General features: G+C 39.9%; 1 protein-coding gene across 8 annotated transcripts in view; it reads right to left on the minus strand.

Annotated features, from left to right (window-relative positions):
• Positions 1-5,506: 5,506 nt before the first annotated feature.
• LOC135203588 (SWI/SNF-related matrix-associated actin-dependent regulator of chromatin subfamily E member 1-like) overlaps positions 5,507-18,595 on the minus strand; it is a 148,968-nt gene continuing 135,879 nt past the window's right edge. For all 8 annotated transcript variants that reach the window (XM_064233367.1, XM_064233368.1, XM_064233366.1 and 5 more), the window contains 4 exons: positions 18,405-18,512; positions 18,059-18,310; positions 8,818-8,857; positions 5,507-7,860 (listed from right to left, as the gene is read on the minus strand). In XM_064233367.1, the coding sequence (XP_064089437.1) occupies positions 6,977-7,860; positions 8,818-8,857; positions 18,059-18,310; positions 18,405-18,512 (1,284 nt within the window). In that variant the 3' untranslated portion in view covers positions 5,507-6,976. The remainder of the gene's footprint in view (positions 7,861-8,817; positions 8,858-18,058; positions 18,311-18,404; positions 18,513-18,595) is intronic.

An 18,595-nucleotide genomic window follows, 5' to 3' on the forward strand; every position in this document is an offset into this window, starting at 1 on the left:
CTTCATGAGACACGCAGATACATATCTCGGAATCTAGATCATTGGGAGCAACATTTGAGCTTTGAGATGGACTACTTACATTTAAGCACTCTGTAGTGACACAAGATGTAGCTTCATCATTATTACAAACATTAAGACCCTGATCGGTTAAACTATTGTCTCTACCTACTATGAATACCCGTAGTCTATATTTAAATTCCAAAGGTGACGGATGATCATGACAATGACCAATTTGCCGTATGAAAGAAAAGAGATGTTCGACTGTGTCTTGACATAGCCGAATTGTCAACAAGCACTCTAATCCATACAGTTCATGCAACATGTTATACAATCCTTTTACTGATTTAGATGAAATAATAACGCCGTTATGGAACGGAGACATTTTGCCTTTCACTGTAGCATTACTAGCAAAACCAATCATTTGATCAAGTATTTTGACTTGACGTGGACTGAGTTGTTTATTCTTGCTTTGAATGACCAGTTTCTCGTCAAAGAAGAAACATACTCTAATTTATATTAAAAGTACTGACGTTGTTGTACGTTGTAAGTAAGTGACTCCCGCATGCCACAAACATGTTTAAAACTGTGGCCGTGAGTTGAAAAGTTAATATAGCGAAGTTTTAATAATGTCTAGGGTTTAATCTAATGGATGTAAAGCGGTAATGAGCTGTTTTTCGAAAGGTTGTTTTCTGTAGCGTAAATTAATACATGAAGATTGTTATTAATCTGCTTTTTGTGCATTCATTTGTCATTACCACCTGTTTATAAACAGGTGGTAATGACAAATGAATGCACAAAAAGTTATAATATGCATTACAAAAAATGACCTCAGACAAAAACTAATAAACAGTATATATTATCATTGCTCTTGAAATGCAACTATTGGCCAAAAAAAAATCTGACTTTATATCACTTGCAACATCGGCATTTTTATTATGTGGAGTTTAAGATCAATGGAATTACTTTGTTTTGTTCAAAACTCGGTGCCTTAATATTAAAGGATTGTATTATTTGTTAGTTCAATAATTTTCAAATAACCACTTGGTTATTGAAGTCAAGTGCTAATTTCTCGGCAAGCGTGGAATTTATTTTGCCATGGGAATTCTGTATTTGCCGCCAAAAAGAAAAAAAACAAAAACTAAGCACATATAATAAAAAAAAACGTGTAGCTGGTACGCATGATAATTATGTATCAGATGAGAATTTATTATTTATTACGTTATACAATAAACTTATTTTTGTCGTGCATAACTTTGGAAACCATCACATGTCACATAACTGTACTATCTGTCAAATCTCGTGTTACAAATCCCAAGAGATTTTCATTGTGGCCACTGGTGATTGTTACGTCACACCTTTAGATAACTAGCGTGTGACACAAGAATTTCGTAGCTGTAGAAGTGACATAATAAGTATTGGAAATCTGTCGCCTGTCTCATGCAGATTTTGGATACTATATGAATCCACATGACAAATTTATCAAGCAAAAGTTTAATAAAACTTCCTCCATTTTAATACACAAAACTTAACAAATCATTCACTTAAGACGAAATACTACATGTCAATTTATTTTGTAATTAGGTACTCTGTCTTTCTCTTCAGGCACCTACAGAATGGATTATTACAAGCTAAATTACCCGGAAGTTACCGATAAAGATATAGTCTATGTTACCATTACTATCAGCAAAACGTTCAGCTTTAATTGCAAATCGGTGGCCAAGATGTATATACACTACACATAATGAGAGAGAGAGAGAGAGAGAGAGAGAGAGAGAGAGAGAGAGAGAGAGAGAGAGAGAGAGAGAGAATACAAATTCTTTAAATATAAATTTAAAACTTGTTTTTGCCGCACATCACAGTAAATACTCGTCAGATAATTGGCGCTTGATATTTTTGAGGAAATCATCTTCGTAACTAGGACGCTAGTACAGTATATGCATTTTATCACTAAATCACTGTTCTCTATCAGTCTCGTGGTAATGAGCACCAGATCATGACGGTTTCTAATAGAATACGTATCAAGTAAATGCAAATATTAGGTATACAGAAAGAAGTAATAAAGCCTTGCGGCAAAAGGGTAATTAAAACACCATCTGAACCACAAAAGGCCTAGTTTTTGTTTGTTTGTATGGTGCTTTACGTTGCATGGAACCAGTGGTTATTCAGCAACGGGACCAACGGCTTTACGTGACTTCCGAACCACGTCGAGAGTGAACTTCTATCACCAGAAATACACATCTCTCACTCCTCAATGGAATGGCCGGCGTAGTTTTTGGTTGAATGAAGACCTGTTACTTATACTAACAACTCCCAACTACAGTAAAGACAACTGTTCACTTCAGTATAGGAATTGAATTGAATATACAATTTAGGACAAAGGTCGAGCTCTGGGACCAATGAGGTCATTCAGCGCTGAAACGGAAATTATAAATTAAAGGTTTGAAAGGTGTAACAGGACGAAAATATCGCCGTTGCACTATGAGTCAATTGTTTGGAGATTGTGGAAAGAAAGATGGAAGAAAGTATATGAAAGGAGGTACAGTAAAAAGAACGAAAGGGGTTCAGCTAGTGGCCGAAGGCACGACGTTGCAAAGAACCTCAAGTAATGCTAACAGTGCACCGCATGAGGGCTGCTCCGTGCATGAAATGTAAATACGTACATAGGTGATTTAAACCTCAACGAGCCGACTAATGAGACACTTTGGTTCAGTGGTTAAACCACTAAAATTTTAAGGTCATCCGTTACCTTCAGAAATAAATAAAAAAAATATGATTAAAAGCCTTCTATTGAATTGACAAACGCAATGCTTAAGAATGCAGAAAACATATGAATTATTATAGAGTATTCGAGAACCAGGGTGAAAGGTTGCTGGCTGTGATTGACATTTCGTTCCCCGAGGTATTACGTTGAAGATAATTGGATGGTTTGGGAGGGGGCGGGGTTGGAGTGTTCGTTAATAATACACTTGGTATCATTATGCAAAAACTCAGGACATACAGTGTGTGTGTGGAACCAATTAGCCCCTAAATCGTTGAAGTGAAAAACAACACTTACATGAACTTACCTTGCATAGCATTCAGTGCAATAATGTATATGTGTCATCTAGGAGCTGTAGTAGAGAACAAGGAGTTTCCTGAAGGTGAAATCTTCAGCTTTACAGACTGGTCGCCATAATTGACAGGGGTCGGGTTAAGAGGACTGTAATTGCCAAGACCCTGGTTAACGAGACTCAACTGTACAGTTACCCCTGAAACATCTTTATCAACTTACTCTGAAGTGAGAAAAATGTCTTCGGAAGCAGAAACCTCAAGAACATTTCCAGAACGACGCATATAACCAGCCTACGTACTTCGATAAATGAAGATTCGGACAGGTGAGGTCTTTTCCCGAGGAGAAGCTCTGGACAGATTATTATCAATCCAGTGTTCATTGTGCACTAAATTAATTAACACAAACTAGCTAAGCAAGACGAGAAATGAGAAGGAAAGAATCTCATGAATAGCAGTGGAGTAAGTTTCATTAAGCAGGGACCATTGAGATTTAAAGATAATAATACGTTTTAACAATGTTATTTCATCTAAGTTGTGTTCGGATCAGAACTATAAAAATCATTAACATAGGCAGAATAACAATTGATATTTTTTAAAGAGAACTTTTACTGTACTTGCTTCACCGGATAATATTAATATACATAACATTTACGTTATAAATATCAACTGTGCACCCTCTTTTCCTTTACAGCATCTAACTCCTGCGGATATGGTCGTTATAGAATTTGTAATACAGGTACAGCTTACATTTTTTCAACGTTATGCCATTTCTTTAACATTTGGATCCAGGGAAAAAACAACCTAATGGTCACCTCCTTATTCAGTTTAACTTATGAATTATAAATGAAGCTCCTGCACAGAGAATGCCCGTAACATGTCCATACATCTACACGAAAAAGACTTGTCAACACATCAAATCCCCCTACCATCACTGTCATTTATATCTACAGTACCTTGCAAGCTCACACAATGGATGTTAAGACCTTCCTTCCCAATAACTCATTCACTCCTATCCTGCAGTTTGCACCGAACTACCATTATCTATTGTTTCCAAATGGCCAAACCATCTCAAAACATAATGACCCATATTTACACTATACTTTTTACCATTCTGTTTATCAGTATTTCTCACCAATTAGTTCTGCTTGGAATATATATGATGGGCAATCAAACAATGTCAACAGCGTCATGTTTCATTCACAATTTACTTCCATATGCAAAGTTGGTCCAACAGCCTTTCACGTTCAACATCCTGCTGCCTCTTCTCTAATCTTAATTTGATTGATTGACAGATTATGGGTAATCCAACATTTACCTAGCAGTGAAGGGGCATAACCATTCTGGGGTTATTTTGACATGGTACCCCACGATCATCAATTAAATCCTTCTACATACTTCAAACTATTTCACTTCTTTGGCCCTTTAGGTGGATGCCCCTCTCAGGTATAAAAAATTTATTGTGCCAAAATCTCTAATTCCGGTCTCTGAGGATTGACTTTTGATCTAGTTTACCTTCATTCCTTATTTGCCATCTTCCTAGAAACTTCATGAAATGGACTACCAATTGTACTCCCTCCTAAATTAATATTCAGGCCGTACATGATTAATGGGACTAGTGAAAGTTGTTTTTCATAAAATGTTTTTTTGTGGAAATTTTTCATGAACAATTGCTTACCTCCCTCCCCCTCACTTGTTCTTGATACAGCACAAAATGACTGATGCATAGGGTCATCTAAAGCCCTGTCCACACGGTTGAGTTTTGCCCAACGAACTTTGTTCAATGTGATGTCAGAAGCCTAAAGTCAGAACTTATCCACGGTTTCTCTGTTTCTGACGTCACATCGAGCAGACACCTTTGCTCGATCGTGTGGCCGGGCCTTTAGGTTTTGGTTATGTGTAGTATGAGGCTTTTCAGTCTTAAAAACAAAATAGTGACAGGGACTTTCTGCATGGAAATACAGCAACATAATCAATGGGTTGATTGTTAAAAGTTATTAAAATTTTCACTTCCAATTACAAAAAATTGAAAAACTCAGCAATCTAGAAATGACATTAAATCCTATAAATATACTACTTTGAATACCTCAGATTCCCATATAAAAGTATTCCTAAGACTTCATTGATATTTTCCACAAGAGAGATGGTACAGCTTTTCCACAATGATTTGTTGCACTCATGAACTTCTTACTATGGGAATTTTAGAAACCTTCTCCTTTTGGTTGACATCTCTGAAAACTCATTTTCAGCCACAAATGTGTCTCTAAATATCTAAAACTTAATTCTGTGTTGCCCACATCCTACGAGTTGGAGCAAATGAACATACTGACAAACTTGAAATCAGACTATTTCCTTGTGACGAGTTCACTTTGAATCTCAACAATACAAATAAATAAAACATCAAATTATTAATATCTGGATATCAATACTGTACTTAATACTGACAATAAAACTGCAATTATAATTATACAAATTTTATTTATACATTGACATAATTCACTGTTGAGTTGCTTAAAATTCAATCTACACACTGTTCAAATATACTTAAATTTCAAGGTTTATCTTGGATGCATAATTGAAGTCCATGTCTACAAAAACTCAAGTTTTAAAGACAGCAATGCAACATAAAAATAAAATTAAACAATACAATGTCTTTCATCAAATTTTTACTAACTATATATTGTTAAATACATATACTGTATATAAATTAACCTGATTTTTTTGGACTTTCATTGATTTTTTTGGACTTTCATTGTAAACTGTTACAGACCGTTGACAGCTTTCAAGCAAGACAGTGGAACTATGTAACATTTATTCCAAGAGAAATAATCAGAAAGAGATTATAGTCACTTAATTGTTACATTTATATCAGATAGGTCCAATAAAGTTGAACTATCTTAAATCTAAAATAGTATTACCACCTCATTTACACAAGGATTCCCTAACTTAACATTTCATCAATAAAATCACACACACACTAACCTCCCTTGCCATAAAAATGCCTGTGATTGAATTATCTGCTACATTTTACTACAAATGATAAATTTATCAATAACACTTGAGAATATTACTAGTAAGTAAATAATGTACACACTTAAGATAATCAACACACCAAATAAGACTTATACTGACATGTGCTGAGACTAAAGTGAAATACAATAATAATGTTTTTATCATTGAAAAAATGATACAATTTAAGCTATTGTACAGTCCTACTGTCTCCACGGTGAATGTGCAATTTGTGCCCTTTCAATAACACTAAGATTCTGGTATTACTGATGGTACACTTGCATTCATGCAGGCATCACTGACAAAACAGAATGCAATGAATAACAATGAAAAAAGATGAAAGTGAAAATCTTAATTCAATAAGTCACTACAGATGCTAGTCTTGCAACACATTAATTTTCTTCTTTCCCTTAGAGGAACTTCATATCTAAGGTTGCCAAGCAACATTTCATACTCATTTATATGTACTAGTTAAATGACAGAATAGTCTCCCCTGTTCTACAATTATGACAAAATTAAATAATCCAATTCACCTTAAAATCAAAAGAAAAGGAATCTTCAACTTACATTAAAACCTGATGGCAATATAAGGGGATGCAAAGTCTGAAATTTGGACAAACTATTAAATTACTACAGTAAACTAAATAAAATGTATGAAAATACAATCTCCGAATAGTATTAAGTAAAATGAAAAAACTAAGGAAAATAGAAATAAAAATGCTAAATTATGAAGGAGGAGGGGCACTTGGTGGTGTAGTGGCTTGGGGAGAAGGATTTAGAGGAGGGCCTGGACCATGGCCCACAACCTGAACTGGAATGGGTCCAGAAGGCAGCGGTGGGGCCTGAGATGTAACTATAGTTTGCATAGGAGCAGTGTGTGCTACTGTGTATGAGGGAATGGCATTACTGGGGGCCATACCTACAGGAGCAGAAGGATGGGGCAAACCGGAAGGGAGAGGTGTCCCTGCAGGGTGGGGGAGTCCAGGGTGAGGAGGACCTGCAGAGTATGGAGAGCCTGAAGGGTGTGGGGGGCCACCATGAGGAGGACCTGAAGGGTGAGAAGGTCCTCCTGCATGAGGAGGACCACTTGCAGGATGCGAAGGTGCTCCTTGGTGAGGACCTCCAGCATGGGCAACTCCCACTGAATGCAGTGCTCCTGTAGTGTGCCCACCAGGATGAGGAGCAGCAGTTGGATGAGGGACTGCTGAATGTGGGACACCTGATGGGTGTGGCTGCCCCGTTTGGTGAAGGGCTCCTGTGGGGTGAGGAGTTGCTGTTGTTTGAGGAGTTCCTGATGGGTGAGGTGCTCCACTTGGAAGAGGCGTTCCGCCAGGATGAGGAACCCCAGCAGGATGAGGAGCCCCGGCAGGATGAGGAGCCCACCAGGATGAGGAGCCCCACCAGGATGAGGAGCCCCACCAGGAAGAGAAGGCCCTGTGGGATGCGTAGGCCCTGAAGGATGAGGGGCACCTGTAGGGATACCAGGAGCTGTGGCAACATTGGAATAGGGAGGAACACCAGGATGACTGGCTACATTAGGGTGAGAACTGACAGAGGGATGAGGAGCCATGGGAGGAAGAGAGGGAGCTGTGTTGGCAGGAGCTGCAGCTGGCAGATTCTGCTGTGGTACAGTGCGGACTGCAGGTGCCATGCTGCTTGGGATGACTGCAGGAGCAGGTTGGTCAGTGGGTGAGGCAGCAGCAGAGGTGGGTCCATTGACAGCTGCAGTTGCAGCAGTTGTGGTAGTGGTAGGGGCTGCACTACTTGGTGTAGATGAGGCAGCTGTAGACGTCACATTGGAGGCTAGGTAATGATGGAGTTTTGTTAGGAATTAGGATATAATGAAAAATAAACCAGTACTGCTATGTACTGAAATATTAACCAAATTTAAAAGAAATAATGATAAGTCAAATCAATTTCATAAAACAGAATAACTGAAAACAAAACAAAATTATTCATAAATCACCATAGGATTTTCTATGACAGGATACTCTACAGATACAGTACTTCAACTAATCTATCAAATCTGTGGTCAGAATATACAATCTAGTTGAAAATGCTTAACAAACAGCTATACTACTATTCAAGTTCAAAATCATTGTTCATGCCTTTCTATCTAAAGCTTTTCAACATAATTCAATATTACACTTGCTATCATAAAAACATTCCTTTCAGTAATTTTAAATTATTTCTTATATACTCAAAATCTATTGCACATTCACTTTTAAAGGCTTCATAGTTTTAAAAGAAAAAATTTTCTAATACCACGATAATAAACTTGAACTTTATTTTCTCGTTTCAAATATATGATCAACCTTTAAAAATACTGATAATTTGGTGTGCCTCTACAAAATAATGAAAATAATTTAAGCCCTTTTAAACAAATCCATATATGTATCATCATCATCTCTATACTGAGTAGAAGGCCAATGCATTAAGTTTTCTAAGAAAAAAAAAATAACGAAGGAAGCTTTCTGCATGCACTGAATATTACTGCAAAAGATTAGTAGAGTATGCATGCATAGGTAGAGATATAAAACTTCATAAAACATGTTGCTTGTAAAAACGCTTCTAAACTACTAATAGCTATGAAACACAACATTCAAATGAATTGTTACTCCTGAAGCCACACTCCACTTTAAATACAAAGTAAAAAAAATAAATTTGCACTTTACCCTACAAATGCTAGTAACTTATTGTAGTGTTAATATTGCTTAAATTAAGCTTAAATACTTTAGGATAATCGTCGTGTACTCTCACCTTCCATCTTGCTATCATCCTCTCCGCCCATGTCATTCTCCTGCAGTTCAAAATAATTGTGAGACAGAGGTAGTTCAATATGGCCTTTTCAAGTTTAATAATACTAATAAGTACTGAAGAGAGACTGAAAGAAAATTATAGCTATTTTCTTGTTATCTTTGTCACCTAAAATTGATTTACAATGTAAATAACACTATATAACTAATTCATTCTTCAACATCAACAGTACTTAATAATACCAAGTAACAGGAAAATGTAAGTTAACCTACAATAAAATTAAGCTTATCTGCTCCTCATAATGAAGATCCATAAAAACATTTAACAATGTTGAAATTTCCAAATATAAAAAGATCTCTCATTCTTCAATGCAAGGAACAGCATAGTTAGCCAGTAATAGTCATCAATACCAACATGTGAGTAACCTTCATTTCAGGAAGCCTTCTCTCACTCAGTATATCACATACAGCATTACTGCCTCAGTCACCTGAAGCAAACGAGACATTTCCCTAACTGGGTTACATTACTTTTTAGTTTATATCTATCATCTTGTCAAGTCTCAACTTCATGTGATGCAATGTTGAAGTATATTAGCATCTGTGTGCAACTGAACATCAATAAAAGACAATATAGGGTGGTAAACTTCAGAGATCGTACATAATCTCAAGGGTATCTCAAACTTCCTGGATAATGCTCACCATCAAGTAACAGAGTAAGGTAGGGTATTGCACAATACAAAACTTTTATCTCATTATGAACAATAATGTACAAAACTGTCTGAGGATTAAATGACTACTAAATAATCAAGGACTTTAATGGTGGAACAACAAAAATTCAAGTGATAATGGAGCTGCTTTAGTTTTATCCTGTTGTACAATTATAGTCAATTTATTTTCCCATGGACGACCAGAGCACGTAAGTGAAACACATCTCTTCCAGCAGAAACATGATATACATTTGAAAGGGGATAGGAGCTATGATATAACCCTAATGGAAAATAGGTTATCACTTTCAAGACAATCAAGCAGAAGTGGAGACCTTCTTAAAGCCTTCTCTTGGGGTTACATGCAACTGAGTGCTGAACTTGTGGAAGAGACACTGAATGTGTAGTCCAGTTGACGAAAGAAGGTGATGTGATATCAACTTACAAATGTGTTACAGAACTTGTTCTATTACATGCCCTGAACTGAATGAAATGTTCCTTTTGATGGAACTCAAGTTTTTCTTGGTTTCTTTATAATTCGTGATTCTTCCTGGAGTGAAAGTCAAATTGCCCTTCATTTCTTTAATATGTTATTGTTATGATACAATAAAGTTTGTTCATACTTACCTGGCAGATATATATATAGCTGTATTCTCCGACGTCCGACAGAATTTCAAAACTCCCGGCACACGCAGTGGGCGGCCAGGTGGTTAGTACCCATTCCCGCCGAGCTGGGAGGCGGATATCAGGAATCATTCCCATTTTCTATTTCAGATTTTCATACCACTGTCCCCTGAGGGAGGTGGGTGGGTACTTTAATTATATATATCTGCCAGGTAAGTATGAACAAACTTTATTGTATCATAACAATAACATTTTGTTCATGAAACTTACCTGTCAGATATATATAGCTGAATCCCACCCATTGGAGGTGGGAAGGGACAGAATAGAAGGATTTAGGAAACACCTCAAGTGCAGATGATTGACATCTTGATTCCTTACCTGTTAGCATAGCTGACTTCTTGATTACTGTCACCGAAGTCTGCTTTTGCTTTACTAGAGTTGCCAACAAGGTAGTGACCTGTGTAGTTGGTGCGCTCTAGATGATCTGTCAACACGGGGGCGTGACCACAATGTGACTAGACCATATTGACCATACTGTGAGGGCAACGAAGCTAAAACCACCACCTGACCTAACCTATCGAAGTTAGTCCCATAACTTCTAGGCTAACGAAAGGGAAAGCGCCTCAAGCGACCAACCCTTCAAAGTTAAAAGCACACCTATCCCTTTTTCTATAGGATAGGATTCGTGCTGCTTCCTGCCTCCAATAATATTTCTTTTACGGATATATGGTCCTAGCGACTCGCAGATCTCATATGTCGTCTTCACATCCCGTCGGGAGTGTGAAGCGAACACAGAGTTGCTTCGCTCAAACGTGGCACTCAGGATATTACTGAGTGTCATGCTCTGTTGAAATGCTTCCGAGGCCGCGCCCTCACCTCGTGAGCATTTTACTTTAAAAGGTTTCAAATCTTGTTCAAACATGACGAATGAGCCTCTTAGAAAGACTCCTTAAAAATAACGCCAGGGCGTTCTTCGACATGGCAAGTCTGGTCTTTTTACGGAACACCGCAGATTGTCCGAATGACCTTGACTTTCTTTAGTTTTATCAAGATAAAACTTGAGAGCCCCGACAGGGCACAGGACTCTCTGTGGCTCTTGCCCAATAATTTGTGCCATCCCCTTGATCTCCAGGTCCTCTGGGCCAAGGGTTAGACGGGTTTTCGTTCTTAGCAAGAACGGAAGGCTTAGAGGACACCGAATTATGTCCTCTAAAGCCAAAACCTCTGATGATGGCTAAAACCTCACTAACCCTCATTTCCGTAGCTAGAGTGGTTAGAAAATTAGCCTTTCTTTGGTCACGTGTATTAAGTTTACAGAAAGGAGAGGTTCGAAATGCTTTGACATCAAGAACTTCAGACTACGTCTAAGTTCCATCAAGATTTCCGCAGACCTCAAAGATCGTGAAGGGCTTTGTTGTTTGACAGATCCGAATCTCTGAGCCTAGAGGCCGTCAACAACATATTTCCGTATTCTACAATCGTTGGGACTGTTAGCTTATCCCATACTTCAGACGGAATGGGAAGGCGGTAAAGTCATTCACAGAGGTCAGAGTAGAGGAACAGTCATTCTTCCTGCCCTATGTCCAGAAACGGCCCACTCCGATTGGTACACTGCAAAATATGCAGCACTGCTTTGCTTTGGCAATGAGACTTGCAATTAATCTTGAAGATCCTCTCGCTTCTTGACAGTCTGAACGCATTCAGACTCAGATCGGAGAGATTTTAGGTACCTCTCGAAGTGAGGCTGTTAGAGTAGACCGATTCTCTCGGGAAGGGTCCTTGGAAAGTGCTCTCTGAAGGACGTGACCTCTGTGAATCCAGCCTCTCGAAGGCACCAACATGGGGCGATCAGCGTCTTTCTCACTCCCTCTGACGCCAGCGATTATCTTATTACATTTCCTAAGCTTTTGAATAGGGGGAAAAGGCTAACCAACTATCCCCATTCCATACTATAGGATGGCGTCTATTGCTACCGCTCTCGGATCGAGAATAAGGGCGCAACGTAGAGGAAGCTTCTTCGTCTTCAATATTGCAAAATCTACGAAAGGACGTCCCCAAAGTCTCCACAACTCTCGACATACTTCTAAGCGAGGATTACTCAAAAGTCAAACGTCAGTAGTTGCTGCCGTCGATCGAGAAGATCCGCACGGACGTGCAATCGTGTAACGAACCTCTTAAGGATCGTTACGTTCCGTGCCTATGCCGATAACCATCTCTCTTTTCTTGGGATATGAGAAGGAGCTGCGGAATTATCTGAGATGATTTGGACCACTCGACCAAAACCTCACTCTTCGAGGAACTGGAGAGCCAACCAAATTGCTTCCAATTCTTTTAGATTATGTGCCAGGACCTCTGTCCGGATGCCTGGCTCCCTCTCATTATCACCTGAGGTGATCCTTAACCCATTGAGAGACGTTTAGAATTATCTCTAGATCTTTGATGTTATTTCAGTTCTCCTGTAGGAAAAAAACTGTAGAGGTCTGAATTGCAGTCTATTCAGGGAAACAAGCTTCTCCAGCGAGGAAATGGTCCCCAGCAGACTCATCCATTCCCTCACTAAGCATGCTTCCTTCCCTAATAAGGCTGCGCTTTGCATAAGCAGGAGAGCATTATTATAGTGCTATGCTGCGTAGACTCGTACAGAATTCTGTTACAGTGCGGTAAGCAGCGCCGAACATGTCTAAGAGATATCTCTGTTGAAAATTTCTTAGCAAAAGGAAGTCGTTTATTCATGATTACCAGAAATCCCCTCAACCCGAGGCGAAAGTCATGATTGTAGGGCAGAGATACGGTTCGTAAATCAATCCCGCGGGAGAGAGAGACGTAACCGACTGAGCAGTACAACGAGCTACCTAACACTGAGTTGGTGACAGTGTGAGACACTGTGACAGTTACAGGCAGCAGCTTATATTCACCTTCTCGCAGTCTTATGCCGAGTTGCCAGCTATTCTACTTCAATCTAAGGAATAGGATTTTCCATTATTTGAACAGAAACTCTCAAGTTGGCATATCTAAGCGAAACAGAATTCGCTAATACAGAAGCTGATTTTGTGTTGTCGTAACATTACGCTTAATTAACCAAATGTTAAATCGGAAACTCCTGGAAAGTTGCCGGGAGTACCGATTAAATATACTGCGTCATCCACAATGACAGCAACCTCTCGTTTCGCACTATTCTGCCTGAGTTACCAGCTACTCTCTTCTACGAAGGAATAGGTTCGTTACTATTATCGATCATAAGAAAATTCTCAAGCAGGCATATTTAAGCGAAACATAATTCGCTACATGCAGAAGCTGAGTTGGTGTTGTTGTAACAATACCTTCAAGCATTGTCCTTACACCGGAAACTCCTGGAAGTTTGCAGGAAGTACCGATTAAATACACTTAAAATAACAGTCCTTTCGGTTGCCATCTGTAGAGGTAACCACGATATGCGTATATGACTTGAACTTTACATTAGTAATATGACGCGAAGTTAAAATACCTAAGTATTGCAGTCACTTGAACATATAATTCTCTACTACATTCTTTCCTCGACGAGGAAGAGAGAGAGAATGGAAATCGACTGTCTTCATTCTCTTTGCCAAGAAAAGGAATAATATTATTCAAATGGAAATCCTCAAGTGAGAACCGAAGATCGAAAAGGAAAGTTCAAGCTTCTTATGATATTTGACATAAGACTTCATGGACGTAGTCTATAAGTCTTTTTCCTGGATGAGCCTCTGACTAATGAATGAGAGCTCTTTCGAAATTTTGTTACTTATCCGCTTATGCGATAAAATGTTATTAAGAACTTTGTCAATGAGAACTAACCCAATTGCATGACGGAAAGTAATCCAGGAATTCGAGCATATAGCCTTCCGATTCCCGCAGAAATCGAGGAAGGGGTAGGATCCTGATTAGAGACTGGGCTTACGACAGGAAGGACCTTAATGTTCCCCTTCGGCAGCGCAATCCCGAAAGCAGACGAGGCGTTTTATGACACCGAAATCTGCTTACAGTTTTCCTGGAATTCATCAAGTGATGGATTCTCTTGAACGCTCCCTTCGTAGAAAGAGAAGTAGACATCTTGACGAGACCAAACTCCTTCCTCTACTTCGACGACGCCCTCTTGAAGAGCGTTCTTGCAGGAATCCTGCCGAACGTCTTGATGCGTAGGACGCCTATCGTTCTGAAGAAACGTCCTGGCAAGTGCCTCTACGAGCTTCATGACGTGTAGGATGCCGAGCGTCTTCAAAGCGTCCTCGCTAGCATCCTGGCGAGCGTCCTCGCTAGCGTCCTGGCGAGCGTCCAGATGTGTAAGACATCGAGCGTCTTCCAAAAAGCTTATCAATGTTTATGACGTCGAGCGTCTTCTGAAAGGCCACCCGAAAAGCGTCCTGGAGAGCCGCACACTGCTCCTGAAGTGTGAGAGCCCTATAGGAAGACGTAAGGCTATCGTCTCCAAGACGGCCTTAAAGACTTTCGTTACCTTCTAACAAAGACGGTGGCCGCCTGTGCAACATTTTGCGTCTTAGTAATGCAAATGAACATATCCAGACACGCGCTCAAAAAAGGAACGCCGAGCGTTCCGAAAGGCATCGTCGCGAGGTGCTTGCCGAACGTCCTGATTGCATTCTTTGCAGGCGTCTTGAAGAGCGTCCGGAATAGAAGAGCGACGAACATCAAGGGAAGCGTCATAGTTGAAGTGACGTGCGTCAACACGAGTAACTTGAGAGGCTTCCTGGCGAGGGGAGAGCCGCTCATGAAACGCGAGCGTCCTAAGCATAAGTACGGTGATCGTCATCAGGACGAGTCTTCAGGACGTTCGCCACTCTTGACAAAAACGACGGGCCGGCTGTGCGACATCTTGCGTCTTTGTCACGCTCATCGACACTGCAGAAGGGCATTTAAAAGGACGCCTGTGTGTTCTTGGGTATGAGGAATTCTTTGCCCTTCTCCTGTCGAAAACTAGGATAGTCTGTCCAGTGTCATCTCTGTCCGCTGACAGAGCGTCCCTTAGGGACGAGTAAGATGCGTCTTGGCGAGCTGTTTGACTATGCAAATCAGCTTGCCGGACGTCAATCTTATGAGCTTGAACAATATCCCGTTTCGTAGTAAAGCGAACGTCACATAACGTATACATAACGCCATGAGGGGAGGAGGAAACCTTAGCCGATGACAAATAAGACCTCCTTGGAGCGTCCACCAAATTGGCGAAATCTCCTTGAGAAGAAGACGGTGCTTTCAATCCTGCTTCTTCTCCTGTTTCGTACCAGATCCCAGCTCTCCCTTTCAGTCTAGATGGAGGAAGTGCAAACGAAGTCTTCCTCTCGATAGAGCGTTGAATGTCTCGAAAGGCGTCCTTGTGAGGGTCCTGCCTTAAGGACATTTTTAATCTCTTGACCAAGACGACAGCCGCCTGTGCGACATTTTGCGTCTTTGTCACGCTTATCGATATTAAGTCAAGCCGAAGGGACGCCAGATCGATGTGGGTTCCCCGTAACCCTCCTTCGGCTTTCGACATGCCCTCCCCTCCTAGTCCTGGGAGTCCGACAGAGGTCCAGGCCTAGAGGCGTTATGGGGCGGATCTGACGTTCCCTCCTGACGAGAGAGAGGACGTGAAGCGTCCTCTTCTCTAAAGCTTCTTAGAGGGCGCGAGTCCTTCCGAGAGCTCCAACCTTGCGGGGAGGACGCCTCGGAGGACGAGAAGCAATCTTTCATGATTCGTGCACGTGCACGATCTTTGGCAGCCTTATCCTGCCGAAGGGACGCCAGATCGGTGGGGGGGGGGGGTTCCCGTAACCCTCCTTCGGTTTTCAACTTGCCCCCTCCCTGGTCCTGGGAGTCCGACAGAGGTTTAGACCTAGAGGCGTTATAGGACCGATCTGACGCCCCCTCCACAACACTAGGGCAAAATCAACATCACTACACTCACAACACTGATTGGAGAGCGAGCACTTTTTCAAGCTTACTTGATGTAATCCACAATAATAGAAAGGGCATTACTTCTCACAGAACTTCCTCTAGGCCCGTAAGCCATACCACAGGGTTAGGCAAAATAAAGTCTACTGGAGGTTAGTAGGTTCATTATCCTAACTTCTGTTACTGTGGAGGAAGACCTCCTGATTCTATCACGCTCTAATTTGCGTACATACGAATCATACGTCTCTTTCGGAATCAGTCAACATTACACTAATTACATTGATCTCTCAACAAAGAAAACATGTAAACGTCATGTATACTAAACGAGTGTCTACCGAAGGTTTCGGTAGCCTCCCCTTACCCGTTGCAGACAACAAAATCTGAAACTAGGCTACCTAGATTCAGACATCATATGCAATGAAAAAATTTTAATTAATTTATGATAGCGTATGCCTAGCCACAAATCCAAGTCAATCATTCAAAAAAATAAGTAGGATACTTAAGCGGCTAATGAAGTTTCAAAATCCTAGGCGGAGGTAGTGGAAACAGGTGTTTTCACTACCGCGACAGAGAAAAATCTGAATAGAAAATGGGAATGATTCCTGATATCCGCCTCCCAGCGGCGGGAATGGGTACTAAACCACTGGCCGCCCACTGCGTGTGCCGGGAGTTTTTTGAAATTCTGTCGGACGTCGGAGAATACAGCTATATATATATCTGACAGGTAAGTTTCATGAACAAACTGCTTATTACAGGATCTCGGTAACTATGCTAAACACTTTCTCAATGAGATGATTATCTAAGTTTTTGAAAATAATTTTTAACTACATCCTGTGTTCCAAATCAAAAACATATACCTTTTACAAGTATAGAACCATTCCACCAACTTAAAAAAGAAATGTGTAAACTGAAGACATGTAGCACTCACATTGGAACAAACACATAAGAGCCCCTCTGGTGATAGATACTTATCTAAGAAGACTGTTTTTGACTGGGACTAAACTATACTGCACAGTGTTGGATTAAGTAACATTTGAGGTTTGCATATTTTATGGCACAATGAGTTTGTACTGCAACAAAATATTTGCAAAGTTCAATAAACAGCTAAGGGTTGCATTTCAGTTATGTATACCTAGTTGAGTATTACAGTTGATTTCACCTTGTAACTAATGTAACACAATTCTTCCAAGTATCTTATGGGACATTGGCAGTGTGTGCTCACCAGCTGAAACAAACCTCAACCTCCTTTCAGGATTAGGTTGGATTTGGTCTGTACTATATAATAACAACTAACCGTTACTTCCAAGCTCTAGTGGCTAAGGGAATTAGAATGAATGAATGACTGTACAGTAATTATGATTGAAGACCAGGAACTGTGGCCATTAAAGCCACTCGGTGCCATCCAAGGGAATTACAGCACTCCTACCTAAGTAGATTAAAATCTCAACTGGCTTCACATGAAGAGTATTATTACTTAACATAATTACTTATTTTTTTATATTTAGGAATGTAACCTGCCTGCTACATGAAGAAAGTTCAAGGATGAAATGAAGTAAGTTATCAAAATGGAAAATAAATAATTCTAAAATTAACATTCTTTCCCAACAATGAAGGCTGAAAGAATAAAATAAGTATTAGTAAAATTCTAAGGCAAGAATCTACCATAAAAAGAATTGGACTTATTTTTAGAACTGAATTACATAGATATCATTAGTCTGAGGCATTAAAAATTAATGCAATTCTAGAGGATCTGAAACATCACTTCCATTAACTGGAGTTTCATATTTTTCCAAAACATGATCTTGATTTCAACACCTGAGCTCAGATTGCCTATGACAAAGGAATAACCAATAATACTGCTTCAGATTAAAACACTATAATCATCTTCAGAAATCAATGCAGCCATGGTTTTTACTTAAAATGTTGATGCGCCTTCTGGTCAAAGACCACAGTACAAGAATAACTTTTATATGTTAATGAAATGCACCCAAACCATTTTGAATCAGCATGTACCTGCATGGGTGCTGGTGAAGAGGAGGCTTCAACTGGTGTAGCAGTATTCTGAGGAGCAGGTCCTGCAGCTTCACTGCTATCCTCACGATTTGAAGGATTGTTAGCAGATCCTCCTTGGGAAGATGCTGAAGGGGGTCGCACAGGAAGACCCTGGGCACTCCTTTGTCTCTCCTCAGCTTCCCTTCGTAATACTTCTTTCTGACGTTCAACCATAGCAGCAAATGATGCCTCGTCTAACTTGGGAGCCATAGCCTATAAAAGAAAATGTCTTCACTTTTTCTACTGCACTACAAACAAAGCAATATTGCTCCACTAAGAGAAAAACCAGACAAAACACTATATTTACCTTAACTTTCTTTAATTCACCTTGAAAACTATCCCCTGCTTCAACAAACTTTCTCTTTTTAGCCTCAAACTTTTCCTCAATCTGTTGCAATTCAGTTTCCAGTTTTTTCTGAAAGAAAGAAATTGAAAAAAAATTACCAACCAATCTCTCTAAAAATATTGTACCAAACAACTACCATTCCTAATACTAGT

This window comes from Macrobrachium nipponense, chromosome 36 (assembly GCF_015104395.2).
Source record: "Macrobrachium nipponense isolate FS-2020 chromosome 36, ASM1510439v2, whole genome shotgun sequence".
Taxonomy (NCBI): domain Eukaryota; kingdom Metazoa; phylum Arthropoda; class Malacostraca; order Decapoda; family Palaemonidae; genus Macrobrachium; species Macrobrachium nipponense.